We start from the raw sequence: 22,423 nt of genomic DNA, 5'->3' as shown, positions 1-22,423 counted from the left end.
AATATTCTCTTGGCCAATGGTCGCCCTTTTGAAAGAAAAGGTAAGAGGATATTTAAAAAACAGCGTTGCCCAAACATACTGTTCAGTCCAGTTAAATTAAGCAGGTTGTAATTTAATGTAAATTATAGTTGTAAATTAAATAGCAGTATAGCTGCGGTGAGTAAAGCTTTTATTGACTCCGTTGTGCATATGGTACCTTTTTTCTCGTTCTTCTATCCATCATCGAAAGTGGGGTATTGATGCCTCTACCTATTATTGTTGAAAAATTCCCCTCGTTAATTCAGTCAGTGTTTGCTGCATGTATGGTGAGCAGAGAGCCTGATACAGGGCATGAACCCATGAACTGTGAGATCATGACTTGAGCCGAAGTCAGATGCTCACCTGACTGAGCCACCCAGATGCCCCTATAATTTTACCTTTTAAAGAATGAGAGAAGAAAGAAGAAGTGTAAGCATGTATTTATAACTTTTGTTATATTAGCTTCTTATTTCCTATTGCTAGTTTTGTACATTTGTTTCTGATATTCGAGTTCCTGTACAAAGTCCTGTCCTTACTGCAATACAGTTTTGCTCCCACCCACCTCCTTTGTGCTATTATTGGCAAATATATTGTTGGGCCTATAACATATGGAAACATAATTAAGCACATATTGTTTTAAATTGCTTTTAAAGTCAGTTATGGGAGGAGAGGCTGTATTAGATACGATTTGTAAATATTTTCTCCTATTCCGTAAGTTGCTTTCTCATTTTTCAATTAAGTTTTTAATTTTAATTCCAGTATAGTTAACATACAGTGTTATATTAGTTTCAGGTGTACAATACGGTGATTCAATAATTTTATACATCGCTCAGTGCTCATCATGAGAAGTGTACTCTTTAATCTCCATCACCTATTTCCCCCATCCCTCATCCATGTCACCTGTGGTAACCATCAGTTTGTTCTCTATGGCTAGGCATGTGTTTATTGGTTTCTCTCTCTCTCTGTCTTATTTTTTTTTTCTCTGCTCATTTTTTTGTTTCCTAAATTCCACATATGAGTGAAATTGTATTTGTTTTTCTCTGACTGGCTTATTTCACTTAGCATAATACTTTCTAGCTCCATCCATGTCATTGCAAATGGCAAGATTTTATTCCTTTTTATGGCTGAGTAATATTCCATCATCTGTATCTATATCTATCTATATCTACCGCTATATCTAATTTACCTATATTTATATTTAGATATAGGTATACACACATACACCACATATTTATGTATTTCTATGTATTTCTCTATTGATGGACACTTGGGCTGCTTCCATAATTTGACTATTGTAAATAATGCTGCGATAAACACAGAGGTGCATGTATCCCTTTGAATTAATATTTGTGTATTTTTTGGGTAAATATCCAGAAGTGTGATTGTTGGATTGTAGGGTAGTTCTATTTTTAATTTTTTTGCCATGTTTTCTAGAGTAGCTGCATCAGTTTGCATTTCCACCAACAGTGCATGAGGGCTCCTTTTTCTCCATATCCGCCCCAACACTTGTTTCTTGTATTGTTGATTCTAGCCATTCTGACAGATGTGAGGTGATATCTCATTGTAGTTTTGATTTGCATTTCCCTGTTGATAAATGATGTTGATGCCTTTTCATTCTGTTGATGGTCTCCTTTGCTGTACAGAGGCTTTTTAGTTTGATGTATTCTCACTGGTTTACTTTTGTTCTGTTGCCTTTGCTTTGGTGTCTAATCCAAAAAATTGCCTAGACTGATGTCAAGGAGCTTACCACCTATATTTTTCTTCTAGAAGTTTTATGGTTTCAGGTCTTACACTCAAGTATTTAATCCACTTTTTTTTTTTTTTTTTGAGCAGCAGCAGGCCAAAGTTTATTAGAATTTATTAGAATTAGAAAGGAAGAATAGTAGGAAAGCTCTCTTTACAGAGAGGGGACACTTGAAAGTGAATGCCCCCTCAAGTATTGAATCCATTTTGAGTTGACTTTTGTGTAAGGATAAGAAAGTGGTCTAGTTTCATTCTTTTGCATGCAGCTGTCCAGTTTTCCCAGCACCATTTATTGAAGAGACTGTCCTTTCCCCATGATGTACTGTTTGTCATAAATGACCATATATGTATGGGTTTATTTCAGGGCTCTCTATTCTGTTTCATTGATCTATATGTCTGTTTTTATGCCATTACCATACTGTTTTGATTACTATAGCTTTGTAATACAGTTTGATACCAGGAAGCATGATGCCTCCAGCTTTGTTGTTCTTTCTTAAGATTGCTTTGACTATTCAAGGTCCTTTGTGGTTCCATACAAATTTTCAGATTGTTTGTTTTATTTCTGTGGAAAATGTCATTGGAATTTTGATAGGGATTGCATTGAATCTGTAGATTGCTTTTGGTAGTATGGATATTTTTAACAATAGTCTTTTAATCTGTGATATAGCGTATCTTTCCATTTGTGTCTTCTTTAATCTTTTTCATCAGGATCTTATATTTCAGTATACAAAATTAGCTTACTAATTTTGTAATGATGTTATAATAATGATGGCTTTATAGTTTTCACATCGCTTTCATCAGTATTTTCCTGTTTGTTCTGTTTCTTCTGTCTTGCGATTTTGCATATTTTGGCCCAGATCGTTGCAAAATGAACCAAACATAAAATCTATGAGAGTTTTGAAGGTACACCTTTCTCTAAGTTACATCAGATGTCTTCTAAGCTTTATTACTCTTTACTACCCTCTTGTGATGGAGGCTAATGACACCTCTTCTCATCTCTGCAGTTGGGTCGGGGGTAATGAGATCATTATTCAGTGATTCTTGTAAGTTGGGGATTGGTGAGTCATTTAGCTGTTGGAGGCCCCAGCCTATTATACACACGTTGTAAATACTAAATGATGGTGAGGGCAGGGCCGTTCATTTTTCCTAGGTCCCCTGCCTCCTGTTTCAGGGCTTATGTCACTGTTAGTAGTTCCTCAGGTGTTTCAGATCATCATCCTTTTTAGCATCAAGCTAATTACTCTGCCCAGGCTTACATTTTTGCCATGCATTAGGGCGATGTTCACAAGTTTTGTGCTAACTGGATAAGTCTTTCTGAACTCTGTGTACCCAGTGGACCAACAAAGGAAAATTGGATTTTCCCAGATTAAACCCTGCTAGTATTTTCAGCTCTAGTTCAGTCCTCCCCAGTTCTCATCAGTTATGAAGCTGTTTTCTTTAGAACCTTCCTGGTATTTATTATCTAAACAGGAGATCTTACTCAAGCACATACCTTGAATCTGCTACCATCTTTTAGTTCTGAGAATCTCTCAGGAATGGCAGGAAACCTGGAGGTTTCAGGGCATCTTTGCAATCCCTAGATTATGATGTAGTTTGCCATCTCTTTGTGCCATCAAGGAGGCTTCTGATGATATTTGAGGGCTGTGAGTAATCTTGAAAGGTCAATACTGTATCCTTTCATGAAAGCTTACTAAATTTGATCCAGGTGAGAATTACTGACTAGCGTTAAATCTGTTTGGGGAATTAGAAATTTGTAGTGGACAAAATAATACCACGCAGTCGAGTTCCTAGATGCAAGGGGGGGAAAACCCACCTATAGTGGGTGGATCAGACTTCGTCCAAACTCGTTGGGTAATCTTAGCATTACTTATGTTGGGCCAGACATTTATCACCTGTCCTTTCATGTGGTGTAACATAAGGTTCAGAGCACCATCTATGCTGTATTTTAACTAAAAAATATTTAACTTGACCCCATTGGGCATTCAGATTTTTAGGTTTTTTTTTTTTAATCCATTATTTCCATAAACCATACCGCAAGGAAGCAGCTGAACAAAGGATGGGTCCTTCTGCACCCTACGTGTACTGGTCTCTTCAATAAATCAATGTCTTAAAGATAGAGATGGAACTAGAATCAAAGGGATTTAAGGGACAGTGAGATACAGGGCATGATCTTGAGTAGGATACCAGCTTGGACAAAACCAGCTCTAAAGCAAATTTTTGGAGTCAGACAAATTTGGAAATAGTCTGGATGTTATATGAAATGATATTTTCTGAGATGGAGGGATAGAGAATTTTGATGAAAAAATTCTTGTTACAAAAAAATGTATATATAAATAGCGCATATACTTCTAGATGTCTTTCTAAGGTGTTAATAGTGGAACTCCTACTCTCCAGTGATAGGAATGTGGGGTTTTTATTTATCTCTTTGCTTGTCTCTCCTCTTACTTTTCTGCAGTGCACATGCCTCATTTTTGTGTTAACGAAAGCTATCTACAGGTAGATTCTTATAATATATTTCACAAGGTTTTTCTTGATGAGGATTTTATAATCTTTGGGATGCTTCTTTGAAACATGACTTTAGATTCTACATGCATCTTTCTTGTTTAAAGTTTAATTTTTTATTATAATAGGACAATTTCAAATACATACAAAAGTAGATAGGATTATATAATTATCAATTGTGCCCAGTTTATTTCCTCTGTACCCACCATTCCTCTCCACCCATTATTATTATTTTTTATTTTTTTAAAACGTTTATCCATTTTTGAGAGACAGAGAGGGACAGGTCATGAGCGGGGAAGGGGCAGAGAGAGAGGGAGACACAGAATTGAAGCAGGGTCCAGGCTCCGAGCCGACAGCACAGAGCCTGACATGGGTCTTGAACTCACAAACCATGAGATCATGACCTGAGCCAAAGTCGGATGCTCAACGGACTGAGTCACCCAGGCGCCCCTCCACCCATTATTTTGAAGGAAATCCCACATTCCTGTCTTTTCATCTATAAATAGTCAATATTTTTTCCTAAAAAATAAGAACATTAAAAAAAAACATGGTATGGTATCACCGCAAACAATAAATATATGAAATAATCGTATTCCTTCAATATAATCAAATATCCAGTCATTCACATTTCTCTGTCTCATAAGTGATTTTTATCTATAGTTATATTGTTAGAATCTGACTTCAAATAAGCTCCTGGGAGCCTCCGTGGCTCAATTGGTTAAGTGTCTGACTCTGGATTTCAGCTCAGGTCATAATCTCACAGTTTGTGGGTTCGAACCCTGCATCAGACTCTTCACTGACAGTGTGGAGCCTGCTTGGGATTCTCTGTCTCTCTGTCTCTCAAAATAAGTAAATTCACTTAAAGAATAGTAAGAGCTTCGTCTCTTTAAAAAAAAATAAGTTTCTGACATTACAAATGGTTATGTGTCCATTAAGCTCTTTCAATCTGTAGGTATCTCCCTCCTCCCCCAGCATTTTTTCCCTTGAAAATTATTTGTTGAAGAAACTAGGCCCTTCATCTTTTATAATTCCTCAACTTCTCCATTTTTCTGCATGCTCTTTTTTTAATACTCAAGACTGGAAGTTGTACTCTTGAATGCACCTGAGCAGAGTTCCCATTTAAAACTTACAAAACTTATTTACTGTGTTTGTAAAATCTGTAAGTGGAAATGGTTGATTTCTATCCTAAAGTCCTCTAAGTTTAAGACTCATATAGCCTTGGGGTGCCTGGGTGGCTCAGTCCGTTGAGCATCTGGCTCTTGATTTCAGCTCAGGTCATTTCATGGTTTGTGAGTTCGAGCCACTCCTTGGGCTCTGTGCTGACAGTGTGGAACCTGCTTGGGACTCTCCCCCTCTCTGTCTGCCCTCCCAAAATAAATACCTCTCTCAAAATAAATAAAAATAAGCCTAAAAAAAAAAAAGACCTGTATAGCCTTGATTGTTTCATTAAGATGAAACAACTAATGGGAAAGGATACATTGGGGTAGTAGGCATTAGCCCTATCAGTTACACAAATTTTTAGACAGGAACTTGCCAGATTTCCTTTGCAAAGTAAAAGGAAAAATTTACCCTGAAAATGAATTCCGGACCGTGGTACATTGGGGTCCCTTTGAAATATAATTTTGTATCCTCAGCTTGATCTATAAAATGCTCTTTGTCATGATACTTGTATACTATTTTTTGTTTTGTTTTACTTTACTGCTAAGGCTGTTATGGTTGAAATTTCCACTGCCTGTGTATTGATTTGTTTGTAATGATTGCAGGTTGAAGATGACAGTGATGCAGAGACCTTTGGAGAAGAGAATGAGGAACAGGGAAATTATTCTAAAAGAAAGATAGTCTCTAACTGGGATCGATATCAAGATATTGAAAAAGAGGTCAATAATGAAAGTGGAGAATCACAACGGGGGACGGACTTCAGTGTCCTCCTCAGCTCTGCAGGTATGAATTCCGGTTGCTTGCCTATGGTTTAGTGCTCTGAAAGTTGCATAAACCTCTTATTTATGTTCCCTTTAAAGCTGCATTAAAAAATTTTTTTTATTGTTTATTTATTTTTGAGAGAGACAGAGACAGAACACGAATAGGTCAGGGGCAGAGAGAGAGGGAGACACAGAATCTGAAGCAGGCTCCAGGCTCTGAGCTGTCAGCACAGAGCCCAATGCAGGGCTCGAATTCACGAACTGCGAGATCATGACCTGAGCAGAAGTTGGATGCTCAACCGACTGAGCCGCCCAGGCGCCCCATAAAGCTGCATTTTAGTAACTAGCAATTCATCCTTTTGTCCTTTGGGTTTTAAATTCAAGTAAAGGACAGTGTGTCTAATGGTTTGCAAGGAAAAAAGATGTTTCATTAAGTGGAAGCCAGGGATTCCATGTACTGATGTAGAAGGACTTAAGGCCTGGTTGAAATGGATAAAAGGCTTTATAGAAATGAAAATGCTGAACCATGCCCCTCTAAGTTGGGTAGTCTGAATACAGAAGTGTTTTCTTTGATATCAGAGGAATCAATGCTTATGTTTATACAAAGCTTTACCAAGCTTCTAGAGTATGTGTTCTTTTCCCTTTTATAGCCAGGAATATGCATATTCGCGGATATGCATGTATTAGAGTCCTGTGTACCTGAACACGAAAACTTTTCTGTTTTGATTTTGGACAGTCTTCTCTATCAATAAGGTGAAATGCTCATTCCTTCTATGCCCAGCTGTTGTTTTAAGATTGACTCTACCCTGAGCGATGTGCAGCAGTGTGAAGGTGGAGTAAGAGAGTAGTTACAGAGAGTGATGGAACAGAGCTGGCTGGAGAGATGGCTGCTCTCTACTAGAGTGTAGCGTGAGAATCGGAAGGACGAAAGGAGGATGGATTAGTGGTTTTCAGGGGTTTGGGATGGGAGGGTGGGAAGTGGATGCGGTTATAAAACGGCAATGTGAAGGTTCTTTATAGTGCTGGTACAATCTTTTGTCTTGTGGTAGTAGGTAGACAAACCTACACAAATGGTAACATTGTTTAGAACTTAATACACATGCACATGAGTGACTACAAATAAAACTGAGGAAATCTGAAGAGGATTGGTGCTTATATCAATGTCAGTATGTCCGTATTTCCGGTTGTGATATTATAATACAGTTTCGCAAACTGTTATCTTTGGGGGAAACTGGGCCAAGTACATGGGAGATCTCTGTGTGTTTCTTTAAAAAAAAATTTTTTTTTTAACTTTATTCATTTTTGAGAGACAGAGAGAGACAGAGCATGAGTGGGAAAGGGGCAGAGAGAGAGGGAGACACAGAATCTGAAGCAGGCTCCAGGCTCCGAGCTGGCAGCACAGAGCCCGACGCAGGACTCAAACTCACAAGCTGCGAGATCATGACCTGAGCTGAAATTGGACGCTCAACTGACTGAGCCACCCAGGCGCCACTCTCTGTATTATTTCTTAAATTTGTATGTGAGTCTACAATGACCTTGACAACAACAAAAAGCATAATATTGCCAGGTTAAAAAAATATAAAGAATTGAGAAGCAGAGAAATAAAATGAAAATAATATTTTCAGACAATTTGCTTTGAATTCCCTCTTGCCTCCAACTTTTACGTTGCTGTTGAGTTCCACCTTTCTTTTTTCTCATCTTGCCTATATTCTTGAATGCCCATGCCAGACTAGGAATCATAAAGTGATGAATTCTCTTTGAGCTTAATAGAATAAACCTCTTGAGTAGAAAAAAATTACACGTGGAGAGAGTAGGGTGAGTGTGGGTCAGCAGAGCGAGGTTCAGACTGGTGTCCTTCTGTTGTACGCTCCCCACAGTGTCACCCTCTCAGGAGAGGTTTGCTGACGGCATCCAACTCATTGACTGTTTAGGGGCCAGTGACTCCTCTTTTTGCCAGTCAGATGAGTACTGCCCTCTTGTCACCTGCATTTTGGCTGCTTGCAGGTTTATAAGCACCTTTCTTCAAGGTGAGAGAAAGGTAAAAGGTGGGCTGCTTAGTTTTAATTTGTGTTAGCTGTTCTGCTAAAGGACGGGGGGGTGGGTGGAATGGAAGTAGTGCAGTGTGGACTACCTGGTTTTTTATTTTATTTTTATTATTTTTATTTTTTTATTTTTGGGACAGAGAGAGACAGAGCATGAACGGGGGAGGGGCAGAGAGAGAGGGAGACACAGAATCGGAAACAGGCTCCAGGCTCCGAGCCATCAGCCCAGAGCCTGACGCGGGGCTCGAACTCACGGACCGCGAGATCGTGACCTGGCTGAAGTCGGACACTTAACCGACTGCGCCACCCAGGCGCCCCCGGACTACCTGGTTTTAATTGAATTAAAAGTGTACTCGGTTACTAGGACAGTATCTGGCAAGTGAAAGATAGTGCCTGAATGTCGGAAGGCGATTCACAGTTCTAATCTAACCCGGCGGCTATGCCCAGTGGCTTATGATTTTGACTGTTTATGTTAGCATTTTATTTATAACTTAAAGCCTGGCATGATTTGGCTCTCCTATGTATTTTTCTTGTAGTCTGTCTTTGCTTACTGATTTCTTTACAAGTAGCTTGTTTATGTGTGATTGGTTTCTCGGGAGATGACAATTGTCCCATCTTCTGACATGTGCTTCTAGCTTTTCCCCACTGTGCTGCTGATGGATCATTTTCTTTTCACCATGTCATAAGCCTGAGAAGAGCTGCTATGCTTTCTTCATTGTAGGAGTAGGGCTATATTAGTTTACTTTTGAGAGATGGAGTACATTCTGTGATCATTATATATATATATATATATATATATATATATATATATATATAACATTATATTATATATATATATATAAAAATATATATAAAATATATAAAATATAAATATATATACTAAATATATATATTAAAGATATATTTAGTATATAATTTCTTTACTAACTACCAAAGTAACCCAAATTAGAAATAACTTATCAACTTTGAAAATTTGATTATCTTAATATTGGACATTTAAGTTCAGTTGATGATGTTACAGTCTTTCCTTTGTCAGTGTTGTTTAATATAAAGAGCACAGACCCCTAAGTTGAACAGATGTGGATTTGAATCCTGGTCTATCATGGTTCTGTCTAACATTAGGAATACTATTTCTCTTAGTATCCCGTGCAAGAATAGTTAGATGGAACAGTGCCTAATTTGATGCTGTCAACATCTTATCCCAAATTGGCTGCTGGTTTTAGTTCTGCTCAATGAGTAACCGTGTGCCTAGAATTAGTATCAGAATTTTTTGTCCATAGAAGCTTAATTAACTACCTTCAGTAAAGTCAAAGTCTAATTTCTTATTTTCCTTGAATGTTAGACATAATGGCAGTGGTTGCCAATAGAATTTGAAGATCCTTTTTCTGAGAAATTAAAAGGTTTTGGGTGTGATAGAGCTGATTATTGAGTCTACTTGTTGAGTAACCAATGGTGGTGGTCTTAGCCTCTGAGCATTTAAATGCATTTTATTTTTTTTAACGTTTTTATTTATTTTTGAGACAGAGACAGAGCATGAACGGGGGAGGGGCAGAGAGAGAGGGAGACACAGAATCTGAGACAGGCTCCAGGCTGTGAGGGTCGGCACAGAGCCCGACGTGGGGCTCGAACTCACGGACCGCGAGATCGTGACCTGAGCTGAAGTCAGACACTTAACCGACTGAGCCACCCAGGTGCCCTGCCTCTGAGCATTTAAAAGTTGGTGATTTTAGGTTTCAGGTTAAGTCCTAAAATAAAATTTCCCCCTTTTCCTCCAGTTTGCCACCTATAGTTACTCATTTGTTTTTCTCCTTCATATCTGTGTCTGCCACATGCCCTGAAGGATGGCCCTTGTTGTCCCTGCGACAGATGACAGACTTCATTTCTCTGAACTTTGAACTGTTCTTTATGCATTCTTTTTTATTCTAGAATCAGCTGTGTGGTGCATACACCTCTGGTCCAATTCTCAAATGCCATTTTGAGACGGAACTTTTGCTAAGAGTACCTCTAGCTTAATGTGTTGTTACTCACCCGGTAGGATTTACGTCTCAACAGTGAATCTTTGAGGACCAGTAATTAAATCCCAAGAGTGAATTTCTACTGCACACACAGTTGGTGTGTGTGCATGTTGGTATATTCATTTAGGGAGGTGGTTTGTCATTTTTCTGTAAAGTTGAAGATCTGGCACTTGTACCCTGGGAAGGCACTCTCGAGAAGCTATGGCGCCGACGCACACATCGGGAGACGTGTGTGCGCATTCATAGCAGTGCTGGTCAGAAGAGCCACGTGAAAGCAACTCAACTGTCTACTAATGGTGGAATGAATACATAAGTCAGTGGATGAGCCGCTCAAACATACTGTGAAGTAAAAGGAACACTACATAGCCACAAAATACCTCCGTACGATTCTACTTACATAAAGTTCACACGCAAGAAAAAAGCAAGCTGTTATTTAGGGATGCGTATTTGAATGGTAAAATGGAAACCAAGGAAACAGTTATGGTACAAATCAGGATCGTGTTCCCCTCTAGTAGAGGGGTGAGGGGTAATGATTGGGTAGGGGCATGCAGCAGGTGTCGGTGTTGGGGGGACTTCCTGATGTTGATGCTGATCTATTTTTTGACCTGAATAATGTTTACTTACATTCATTGGATAATAATAATAATCATCATCCTTCTCCTCCTTCTCCTCTTCCTTCTCCATTAATGTATTGATTTTTAGAGGGGGAAAGAGAATCCCAAGCAGTCTCTGTGCTGCCAGCACAGAGCCCCACACAGGGCTCAGTCTCACAAACCCTGAAATCATGACCTGAGCCAAAATCAAAAGTCAGATGCTCACCCGACTGAGCCACCCAGGCACCCTGAATAATTATTCTTTAAATCTTACCCATTCTTTTATGTGTCTCTCTACACAAGGAAAAAAAAAGTCTAAAAATGGATTTCTAATGAGAGGATTTCAGTTACCACCACAGACCATGGGGAACATTTTGGGAGAGGCATTCCTTTTTGGCATCCCGAGGTCTTCAACACACAGGTGCCGCCTGCTTTGTTTCAGTCTCTGGCTGAAGGTCATGGCATCTTGTTTTGCTGAGGAAATGGGGAGAGGCCACTAGTTTGTTTGAGGTCACACTCTTTCTGGTAGGATTGGGAGTCTTCAGACACCTTTTTAGGAGTCTTTCTGTAAGCCTCTGAAACAGACGATCGCGCCTACAGCTTTTCTTTTTGAACAATGTTCTTGCAGTTCTAAGTTATGTTTCACAAGCTTGGAGAATGGTACCATACTCTCACTTATATTCAGGCATAAGAATGTTAGATCTTTAAGGAAGTTTTCCACCCTCTACCTTTATTTTTTTTCCCCAAGTGGTGAGTCATTGAATTCATGCCATATGCTTTATCTACTCCTTTCAAGAAGTCACAGATAACTAGTTAGAAAAATGTGTACAGTGTGAGCAAGAGTGCACTGGGGCAATATTGAAGAGAAAAGGTTTTTTTTTTTTTTTTTTCCCCACATGTTTCTGTGCAAGTCTATAAGCTCTGTTTATTTTCAGTGGAGCAAATAGAAAAAAAATGAAATGATTAGACTACAGTTGGGTCAGTATAGTTGTCCATGCATATTTTCATTTAAAGCTATTGTAGATCTTTCTTCAATGACATTTTATGAAAAATTGATTGGGGGGGGAGATTTTAATTATAATGATATTTGATTTTCCTCCCCACCCTTGGTATCCTTTTGCCAGCAAGTAGACTGAATGGGAAAAGAAAGCCTATCGCTCTAGTAGCCCACGAAGCAGCCGGACAGCTGCATTTGTCCCCATTGACTCAGTTCATTTTTTTTTTTCTTTTCCCATGGGTGTGCATTTTGTCAGTTTTTACTAATCTATTCTTGTTACAAAACAGTGTAGTGGAAGAACCTTCCCTTTAGTATTTGAATCATTTGAAATAACAGAAACAGAACTATGTATGCATTAAAAAAAAACAACCTTCATTTGGGTAACAACAACAAAAAGAGGTTAAACCACACACATACAAAATAAATAAATCTTTCCTTTCTCCTAGCCAGACGAGGAAATGGGCTTAATTTGATTTTCTTTTTTTCAAGCCTCCAGAGATAAAAGCAGCTTGAATACCTAGAAGTTTGTTGGCTAAATTCCTGGTCTCCGCACCATTTTGTGTTTTTGCTGTCGTTGTTTCCATGCCGATTCTCCTTTGTCTGCTTTTAGTGGTCCAGCTGCATCCATTTGATCATGTTCCTCATCACCATCCATGTTCACTTTCTAGCCGTGAAACTGTACTTTTCCTGGACAGCTTTAATTCCTCTCCCCCTTCCTTTAAATCTGTGACCTTTTCAAGTTCATTTGTTTAGGGATTCTTGTTGATCCTCCATGATTTTTTTCAGTGCTGTTTTCCCCCCCTGCCTCTCCTAGTACCTCCCACCTCTCTTCTCTGTTCCTTAATTGTAAATTAAGGCTTCTTTGGCTTTATCTAGTGCTGCTTAGCCTTTTCTTTAAATAGCATTATGAAGTCTATCCATTTCATTTCCCCACGATTTGAGAAAAAGAAGTGTGGATCTTTCCAACGGGTCTGATCATCTAAGTCATCCCAAAGTTTCAGCATTCAGTTTTTCCAGAGGATTCATGTCAGCACCTGGGGCACTTCTGGTTTTCTTCTCGTTCTTGTTTGGCATCTGAATTTAGCTTACACCTCATTTTAATCTTTTTTTTTTTTCTTGTTTGTAAAATAATACTCCTTGAAAAGTATTAGAAGGTCTTTATGCTTTTAACCAGTGTCTCTATAAACTTGGGCAAATTCAATACAATCAGACCTTGCAAATATTGATCGTTCCATGCTTTGTGTAATGTTGTTTTCGTTTGAATATTTTGTGCTTGACCTTTATCTTCTAATCCTTTATGTCACTAAGGATTGCATCAGCTGGAAAGGCTTTCATATACATGGATCTGTTTTTACATCATTTTTAATACTCATTGGTCATTGGAGAGATGTTTTGTACTCATCAGAGAGAGGTTTGTGTGGGGAGCTTCTGATGTTAGCTTTATCTTTATTTCCTCAAGTTTTGTGTTGGGTTTGCTCAGTGCTTCCATTATATTAAAATCTGTTGTTAGGCGCTTCTACCTATCGGATTTTAGTATCTCCAGGGGAATCTGCCTTTCATCCAGTGTGATCTGTCCCCTTCAAAAACTTGTCTCATGGAAAATTAAAGTCACTACAATAGTACTTGATTTGATGACAGATTTTGGTCCCAGGGTAGCCATTTTGTCGCAATCACCATTTTTGGCACTTGGAGCTGTCTTTCTGGTCCTTGTCCCACTAAGCTGGGCCGTAGGATCACCAGCAGTGATGATAGGGTCTCCAGTTCATTTTTAAGAACTGAATGTTTAGCATATTAGATAACTTAGATTATTTTTACTGGAAATATCTTTTTTTATTTAAAAAAATTTTTTTTAACGTTTACTTATTATTGAGAGAGAGGCACACAGAGCATGAGCAGGGAAGGGGCAGAGAGAGGGAGAGACACAGAATTTGAAGCAGGCTCCAGACTCCAAGCTGTCAGCATGGAGCCTGACGTGGGGCTTGAACTCACAAACTGTGAGATCATGACCTGAGCCAAAGTTGGTCACTCAACCAACTGAGCCACCCAGGCGCCCCTGGAAATATCTTTTTTTAAAGTTTATTTATTTTGAGAGAGATGGAGATAGTGCAAGTGGGGGAGGGGCAGAGAGAGAGAGAGAGAGTCCCAAGCAGGCCCTGTCCCATCAGCGCAGAGCCTGATGTGGGGCTCGAACCCATGAAGCCGTGAGATCATGACCTGAGCTGAAGCCAAGAGTCCCACGCTTAACCGACTGAGCTGCCCAGGCACCCCCTTACTAGAAATATCTTAATGACAGAATATTAGTGAATTTTTTTGAATTTGACTTGTATTCCAGATACAGTTCTTGTTGTTCAGTGTCTAACTAGCTGCATCATCGAATTTGCATGCCACGTTCTGATAGCATCTACTATATTCCTCTCAACTGCTGCTGTCTCCTCTCTGTTTATTCTCATGGAGTCATACTTACTTTAAAAAGAGAAATACCATTTATTTTTATTTTTTCTTTTTATTTTTTCTTTTAGAGAGCATGGGAGAGGGACAGTTTGGGGCGGGGGGAGAGAGAGAGAATATCTCAAGCAGGCTCCATGCTCAGCGTGGAACCAGATATAGGGCTTGATCCCATGACCCTGTGATCATGACCCAAGCTGAAATCAAGAGTCAGATGCTCCATTGACTGAGTCAGCCTGGCGCCCCATGAAATATCATCATTGAAAGGGAGGTTTTGAGAAGCAGAGCAAATAAATGCTCATGATCAATGTCCTATTTAAGTGGAAATTGGTAAGTTCTCTTTACTGGCTCTAGAGAGAATACCCTCCTCATTCTCCTAACTATAATTGATACGATAGTAATAATTAATATATTTATATTAATTAATGGTGAAATTTGACATAAAGCTGATATGTAAGGTTTTGTCATGTCAATAAGATTAAGCCTGATTATTAATGCAATTCTTTGTGTAAAGAATACTGAAAGGCAGAATGGGGAAAGTCCAAGCCTTACAATAAAGGCCCCTATAATACTAATAAAAAAAGAGAATAAAAGTTATTTTGGCAAAGCCTTGAATGAAGGTCCGTGGAGAACTCCTTGTAATCTAAAAAGCATGAAACACATGAATTCAGAGGCTATGAATTTAGAATTAAGATTAATAATCCTTAAGATTGTGATAGTAAAGTCATCTATTCCGGTAAGTGTAAGTGAAGTGTAGTGACTGTATTCAGGCAGTAGAGTGGAAACCACCCTTGACTGACGGATGTCAGCTGATCCCAGTCTTGATTCTGGTTGTCATTACTAAGTACGTGCTCTTGGAGGAGTGAAACTCCCGGAAGCTCTTTTTTAAAGCTGCGAACTAGAAATAATACCTGCCTTGCTTTAGTACAGGGTGCTTGTGAGGATCATGGAGAATTACTGGAAAAATTAGAGTGCTACACAAAAGTCAATCATTATTGTATAGGCAAGGAAAGCAAACTGTTGGGGTAGAATATGCTAGGTAAGTGTGATGGAGAGAGAGTGCGTGGGGGGGGGGCAGAGAGAGAGAGAGAGAGAGCGAAAGAGAGAGAGAGAGAGAGGGAGAGAGAGAATCCCCAGCAGGCTGCACATTGTCAGTGCAGAGCCTGACATGGGGCTCAAACCCACAAACCATGAGATCATGACCTGAGCCAAAATCAAAAGTAGGACATTTAACTGACTGAGCCACCCAGGTGCCCCTGAAATCAGGCCTTTAACTGGGGCTGTCATTAAAATATCCAAACATCGTATTGATATATATAACTAGAATATAGCACACAATGATAATTAGCTCATTTTTTCTTAGTTTCTTTGTAATATGTGTTGACCTATTTCAGTCTCTGCAACTATTGACGTGACACAGGGAAGTTGAAAGATGATTAAAAATGGGAAAGCAGGATCTGTGATGAAAGGTTCATGATACTAAGGAAAAGAAGTCTGAGAAATGATTTAATAATTATGTCATATGTGTTCCAAACCCAAGACAATGGAAGAAAACAAATGTGCTTAACTAAAATGCAGAAGATTTAGATAAGATATTGCTGTGCATTTAGTACATGAGATGTTAACTGGGCATCTAAGGGAGAGTTGGGGATCATCTTGATTGGAAATCTTTCAAAATAGATTTGGTCTCCTTTAACTAGAATGAGTTCAACAGTATTCCTTACTGCTGCATAGGGATGGGCAAGGTGATTTCTCAAGGCTTTTTCAACCCTATAATTCTGTTCTCTGGGCTTCTTGTAATTTCTCAGTAGTTCTATAGCATTTTACCCCAGTGTGTTAAGTTAGCACATCTAGTGTTCTCAGAAGGGTTAGGCTTAAAATAAATGGGCAAGTGATGTGTGTGTGAATGGAGTCCTGTGGCCGTTAGTGACCCTGTGACAGCAGATGGGCCTGAAGCTGACAGGCTGACGGCAGTAAGAGCTACCACTGCCTGAATACCTACCATATGTAGGCTCTGTATAAGGTGTGTCATGTGTCCTTTTTTCTATGTCATTGACTTGTGACTGTAACCACAGGGTAGATTTCATTATCTTGATACATGTTGAAACAAAGTCTTAAAACCAACGGTAAATAATTTGTACAAAATTCACATATGTGCATATCTAATAAACAGAATAAGGAATCAATGTAAGCATACCTGGCTTCAAAGTTGATATTTGTCCCACTTGATACTATCCATTGAAATCTACAAATATATTATTATCTAAGACATACTTTTCTTCTATATTTTTTTTCTGCAAAAGGAAGCTTTATTTATACATGGTTTGTAGCTTGGGAAAAAGTTTGCGGTTGGTTAAGAAACTGCCTTTGGGTTGGAAGCAGAGACCCAGGCAGAAGTCTGGAGGCTTGGGAGCTGCCTCTGGGCCTTGAGGGTACCGCCCTTTGGGGTTCCTAGTCCTGTTGAAGGTGAGCCTTCCAATGAGGCCTCACCCAGCCCTGTTGGGACTGGGCTCAGGAGGTTGGTGATTTGTCCTGCTGGATAAGTTTCCTCTTCCTCCGGAAAGTATCTGTCCAGGAAGTCACAGAGGTGGGAATCTGTGAGGACAGGAACTGGTTCCGGGTTTCCTCCAGGGCTGCTTCCTTGACACCTAGGGTGTGACCCCACTCATCTTGTGTCATCTTCTGCATGTCCTAGAAGAGGACTCAGCCGCAGTTCTGGTTTTGTGTAGTCTAGACATGGTTGGTGCCCTTGGATCTCCCTGCCAACTTGTGGAAGAAGTGGACCCTGCCTTCCCAGGCCACACTCTTTCAGTTGTGATAGAAGCCAAAAGAGAGAGAGGTATAGGAAACTCATAGGTGCTGGTAGACTGGGCAGGTAATGGCGGCCCTTACCTTGGTGGAATAATTTTGGTGACTCTGGGGGCTCATAGTTGATTGGAGACAAAGAGCTAACCACAAAAAGATGGTATTAACTGGTCTGGGAAGCAAGGGATGGGCCAAGAGATGGGTCCTAGAAGCTACAGCTAGAGAGGAAATTGGAGGGTGATCAGAGGCTGGAGTGGGGGAAATCCTCAGGTCTATTCCACCCAACATTGCTGAAGCAAGAGAAAAGCCAATATGATAAACTAATTTGAGATATTTTAGATGGAAAAAAGCCTTTAAATGTACCTTTTCTAATGGAAATGTGGTATACTCAAAAGATTAATACGCCTGTAGGATCCTTCGTCATGTATTTCTAGCGTACTGTCATACCTGAAATGGAAAGGAAAGGATGCCTTCATATGATTTGTTATGAGAATACTATAGTAGTCTCAGCATTTTCAGCTAAGAATGGAATGATGTTCATGAAATACCATTATGTACTACTAATTTAGTGACTGAATGTGGTATACATTTCCAAAAGAGTAGCTGATGATGTCAACATGTTGCTTTTCATAATTTGTGGTGAGCATTCTTCCTGGAAATTAAATCTGCGTCTTAAATGTGTACTTGGCACTTGCAAAAGGAACTTGATGGAGAGCCTCTCAGTCATTATTACCCCTTCAGTGTTGCATCCCTGTGTATTGTACACGAAGGGAAACATTCCATCTTTAATAATAACGCTGCTGGTCTTTTAAAATCATAAAGTTTTACATCTTTTCATGTGCCTGTTGGTCATCTGGATGTCTTCTTTAGAGAAGTGTCTATTCATGTTTTCTGCCCATTTCTTCACTGGGTTATTTGTATTTCGGGTGTGGAGTTTGGTGAGCTCTTTATAGATTTTGGATACTAGCCCTTTGTCCGATATGTCATTTACAAATATATTTTCCAATTCCATTGTTTGCCTTTTAGTTTTGTTGATTATTTCCTTTGCAGTGCAGAAGTTTTTTTATCTTCATGAGGTCCCAATAGTTCATTTTGCTTTTAATTCCCTTGCCTTTGGGGATGTGTCAAGTAAGAAATTGCTGCGGCTGAGGTCAGAGAGGTTTTTTCCTGCTTTTTTCTCTAGGATTTTGATGGTTTCCTGTCTCATTCAGGTCCTTTATCCATTTTGAGTTTATTTTTGTGAATGGTGTCAGAAAGTGGTCTAGTTTGATCCTTCTGCATGTTGCTGTCCAGTTCTCCCACACCATTTGTTAAAGAGAAGGTCTTTTTTTCCATTGGATATTATTTCCTGCTTTGTCAAAGATTAGTTGGCCATACTTTTGTGGGTCTAACTCTGGGGTTTCTATTCAATTCCATTGGTCTATGTGCACATGAAAAGATGCTCAATGTCGCTCCTCATCAGGGAAATACAAATCAAACCCACACTCAGATACCACCTCACGCCTGTCGGAGTGACTAAAATGAACAAATCAGGAGACTAGATGCTGGCGAGGATGTGGAGAAACGGGAACCCTCTTGCACTGTTGGTGGGAATGCAAACTGGTGCAGCCGCTCTGGAAAACAGTGTGGAGGTTCCTCAAAAAATTAAAAATAGATCTACCCTATTACCCAGCAATAGTACTGCTAGGAATTTACCCAAGGGATACAGGAGTGCTGATACATAGGGGCACTTGTACCCTAATGTTTATAGCAGCACTTTCAACAATACCCAAATTATGGAAAGAGCCAAAATGTCCATCAACTGATGAATGCATAAAGAAACTGTGGTTTATATACACTAATGGAGTACTATGTGGCTATGAGCAAGAATGAAATATGGCCTTTTGTAGCAACGTGGATGGAACTGCAGAGTGTTATGCTAAGTGAAATAAGCCATACAGAGAAAGACAGATACCATATGTTTTCACTCTTTTGTGGATCCAGAGAAACTTAACAGAAGACCATGGGGGAGGAGAAAAAAAGGTTAGAGAGGGAGGGAGCCAAAACATAAGAGACTCTTAAAAACTGAGAACAAACTGAGGGTTGATGGCGGGGGGGGGTGGGAAGGTGGGGAGGGTAGGTGATGGGTATTGAGGAGGGCACCTGTTGGAATGAGCACTGGGCATTGTATGGAAATCAGTTTGACAATAAATTTCATATTTAAAAATCATAAAGTTTTAGAAAGTTTCATTGTTTTCTTCATCTCTTCATCTATGAGTTGTTAGCTAAGTAGATCATTTATGTGGTTTTCGAATTTACTTTTAGAGTTCTGTGGTGATAGTTTTCTGCCTTCTGTTTATAGAGTTTAATCTTTGTTTTAAACATTTTTTAAAGTTTGAGACAGAGATAGCAGAGTGTGAGAGGGGCAGAGAGAGAGAGGGAGAGAGAGAATCCCAAGCAGGCTCTGTGCTCTCAGCACAGAGCTGGACACAGGGCTCAAACCCATGAAACCGTGAGGTCATGACCTAAGCCAAAACCAAGAGTCAGATGCTTAACCGACTGAGCCACCCGGGTGCCCTGAGAGTTTAATCTTGATACAAATTTATAGTGAAATTTGAGGTGATCATGAATAACTTAAAAATGATTTTTTAAAAGTTTTATTTATTTTGAGAGAGAGCATGAGCAGGGGAGGGGCGCAGAGAGAGAGAGAGAGAGAGAGAGAGAGAGAATCCCAAGTAGGCTCCTCACATTCAGTGCACAGCCAGATGCAGGGCTTGAACTCATGAACGATGATCAGGAGTTGGACACTTAACCAACTGAGCTACTCAGGCACCCCAGTCATGAATAACTTTGAATAACCAAAATTAATAGAATTCTGAGTTTGTTATCATGAATTTCTACCTCCACGGAGGGAGTATTACATGAGTCCCATCTGTCAGAGACAATCATGCACCTGAGCTTTCTTGCATTCTGCTCTTTAGAGAATTGTAGAAACTTTCAGTTTTAGAGATAGAATAATCCTAGGGGATAATTCATTCACCGAATATTTCTTGAGTTTCTAGTATTGTCCTAGAAGTTAAGAGAATGAAACTGAAAAGAGATTGTCTGTGTATATGGTCACAGTATGGTGCAGTTGTCTTTGGCTTCAAACTCAGCTTATTTTAGCAGGCTTGCATTTAGCAGACCCTCCGGTGTGTCGTATATCATGCCAGGCGCTCAGAGTACAGAAGTGCCTAAAACATACTCCCTGCCATTAAGAATATTATTGGAAGAGGCAACCTGTCACAGGTCCTGAGCATTCCTGCCTGATGGACATGCCAGGAATGTAGGACCCTGATCACTGCCTACCTGGGGCAGGAAGCAGTCATGTGAGCTGGGATAATGTCCCTCCCGCCCCCGGCAAAGATCAGGCTCGCTTCCAGTTACTTTAAGAGCAGTGAATCTCCAAGCTTGGTGTTCCTTTCTTGTAACATAATCCATAGCATGTGTTACAGTGCTTCCACGAGGGGCTTTTTGACATCATCCTCTGAGCTGGAGAGGGCAAGAGGAACCAGTGCAAACAAACATGGGGCTTTGGCCACTACTTTTGCCAAGAGTTATCAAGGCCTTGGTCTGTGATCCAGTAGTCTCCAGTCTTCTGCCAGCATCCATGCACAGTAATAGGCTAACTTATCTTTCAGACAGGATAAAATCTCAGCCCCTGCATAGTTCTTGGCAAATACCGCTTGTGAGGTGATATAGATAGAGAAATGAACAATTACAACATATTCAATTACAACAATTCAACATAGGAGGCACAGAGTGCTGTGGGACAATCAAGGGAGAGCACCCAGTTCAGCTTGGAAAGGTCAGGGAGGCTTTTCTGAGCACCTTGCTCTTAAATCGATTGTACTTGATGGTATGTCTGTTGAAGGTAGATCTTTTTATCCTTAGAGGGTGGCACAGGGCATAGCATATGGTTCACAACTAATAAAACTTGCAGAATGGATGAATAAGCTATTCTCTGTGGTTTTGGGGTGTGATGTAGTGCATCGGTGGTCCATTTGTTTGCTATTAGAGTAGTCTCCTTTTTAAGACCTAAAGTCCTGGGAAGATAGTCCTCAATGAACAGCAGCTCACTTTGTAGCCTGACGTGAATCTATTTATTTATTTTATGTTTATTTTTGAGAGAGAGAGAGAGAGAGACCTCAGGGGAGGGTCAGAGAGAGAGAGAGAGAGAGAGGGTGACAGGATCCAAAGCAAGTTCCACGCTGTCAGTGCAGAGCCTGATGTGGGGCTCGAACTCATGAACCATGAGATCATGACCCAAGCTGAATTCAGATGCTCAATTGACTTAGTCACCCAGGTGCCCCCTGACATGAATCTATTTAAACAAATGAGGAAAGTGGTCAGTTACAGAATATCTTGCATGTGGATTTATTTACTACTATGTGACCTTAAGGACCAATTATTTATTTTTTGAACTTGTTATTTTCTAAAACGTTTTAGATTTTTCAGAAGTGACAAAGATAGTACAGAGTTACCATATACCCTTCACCTAGCTTCCCTTAATGTTAACATCTTACATAACCATGGTACATTTATCAAAAATAAGAAATTAACATTGTTATACTACAGACTTTATTTGACTTACCCCAGTTTTTTTTTTCCCCCTCCTGGTGTTCTTTTTCTGTTTCAACTTAGGATACCACACTGCATTTATTTACCTGCTTAGTTTCCACTAATTTGTAACAGTCTCTCAGTCTTTTCTGGACTTGATAATTTTAAGAATAGTGGTTAGGTATTTGGTAGAACATCCCTCAATTTGGGTTTTTCTGATGTTTTCTTATGGTTAGATGGAAGTTACAGATTTTGGGGATGATGTGCCTTTCTTGTTGGATCACATCAGTGGACACATGACCTCGACATGACTTATTACTGACAATATTAAGTTTGATCACCTGATTAAGATGATACCCTCCAGGTTTCTCCAGTGTAAAGTTCCTTCCCATTGTCTTCACTAGAAGTGAGTGAGTAGGTCCTACTCATACTCAAGGGGGTAGGAATTAAGCTTCACCTACAAGAGGGAGGAGTATCAGGAGATTTTGGATATAAAGTGAAAACAGTGACAGTAAAAAATACTTAGGGGAGATACTTTGGGGCTATGAAAATATCTTATTTGTACTTAAAGCTTCAGGGGAACCTGTTCTCTAACAATGAGGAGGCCAAGAATTGCGTGAGACAAGAGGTAAAGCTGTAATGACCAAATAGTTGACCCTTTTTATTAAAAAAAAATTTTTTTTTAATGTTTATTTATTTTTGAGACAGAGACACAGCATGAGCAGGGAAGGGGCAGAGAGAGAGAGGGAGACACAGAATGTGAAGC

General features: G+C 39.7%; 2 protein-coding genes across 2 annotated transcripts in view; one reads left to right on the top strand and one right to left on the bottom strand.

Moving 5' to 3' along the window:
• The window catches only part of AVEN (apoptosis and caspase activation inhibitor), a 200,127-nt gene that overhangs the window by 45,805 nt on the left and 131,899 nt on the right, over positions 1–22,423 (top strand). Inside the window, exon 3 of the mRNA XM_058740558.1 lies at positions 6,027–6,204. Coding sequence (XP_058596541.1) covers positions 6,027–6,204 — 178 coding nt within the window. The remainder of the gene's footprint in view (positions 1–6,026; positions 6,205–22,423) is intronic.
• Positions 1–22,423, bottom strand: part of CHRM5 (cholinergic receptor muscarinic 5) — a 98,630-nt gene that overhangs the window by 60,604 nt on the left and 15,603 nt on the right. The gene's annotated exons all lie outside the window — the stretch shown is intronic.

The sequence above is a fragment of the Neofelis nebulosa genome, chromosome 7 (genome assembly GCF_028018385.1).
Source record: "Neofelis nebulosa isolate mNeoNeb1 chromosome 7, mNeoNeb1.pri, whole genome shotgun sequence".
In the NCBI taxonomy this organism is placed as follows: domain Eukaryota; kingdom Metazoa; phylum Chordata; class Mammalia; order Carnivora; family Felidae; genus Neofelis; species Neofelis nebulosa.
Note: the sequence above shows the minus strand (reverse complement) of the source record. Positions and strands in the feature narration are given on the sequence as shown.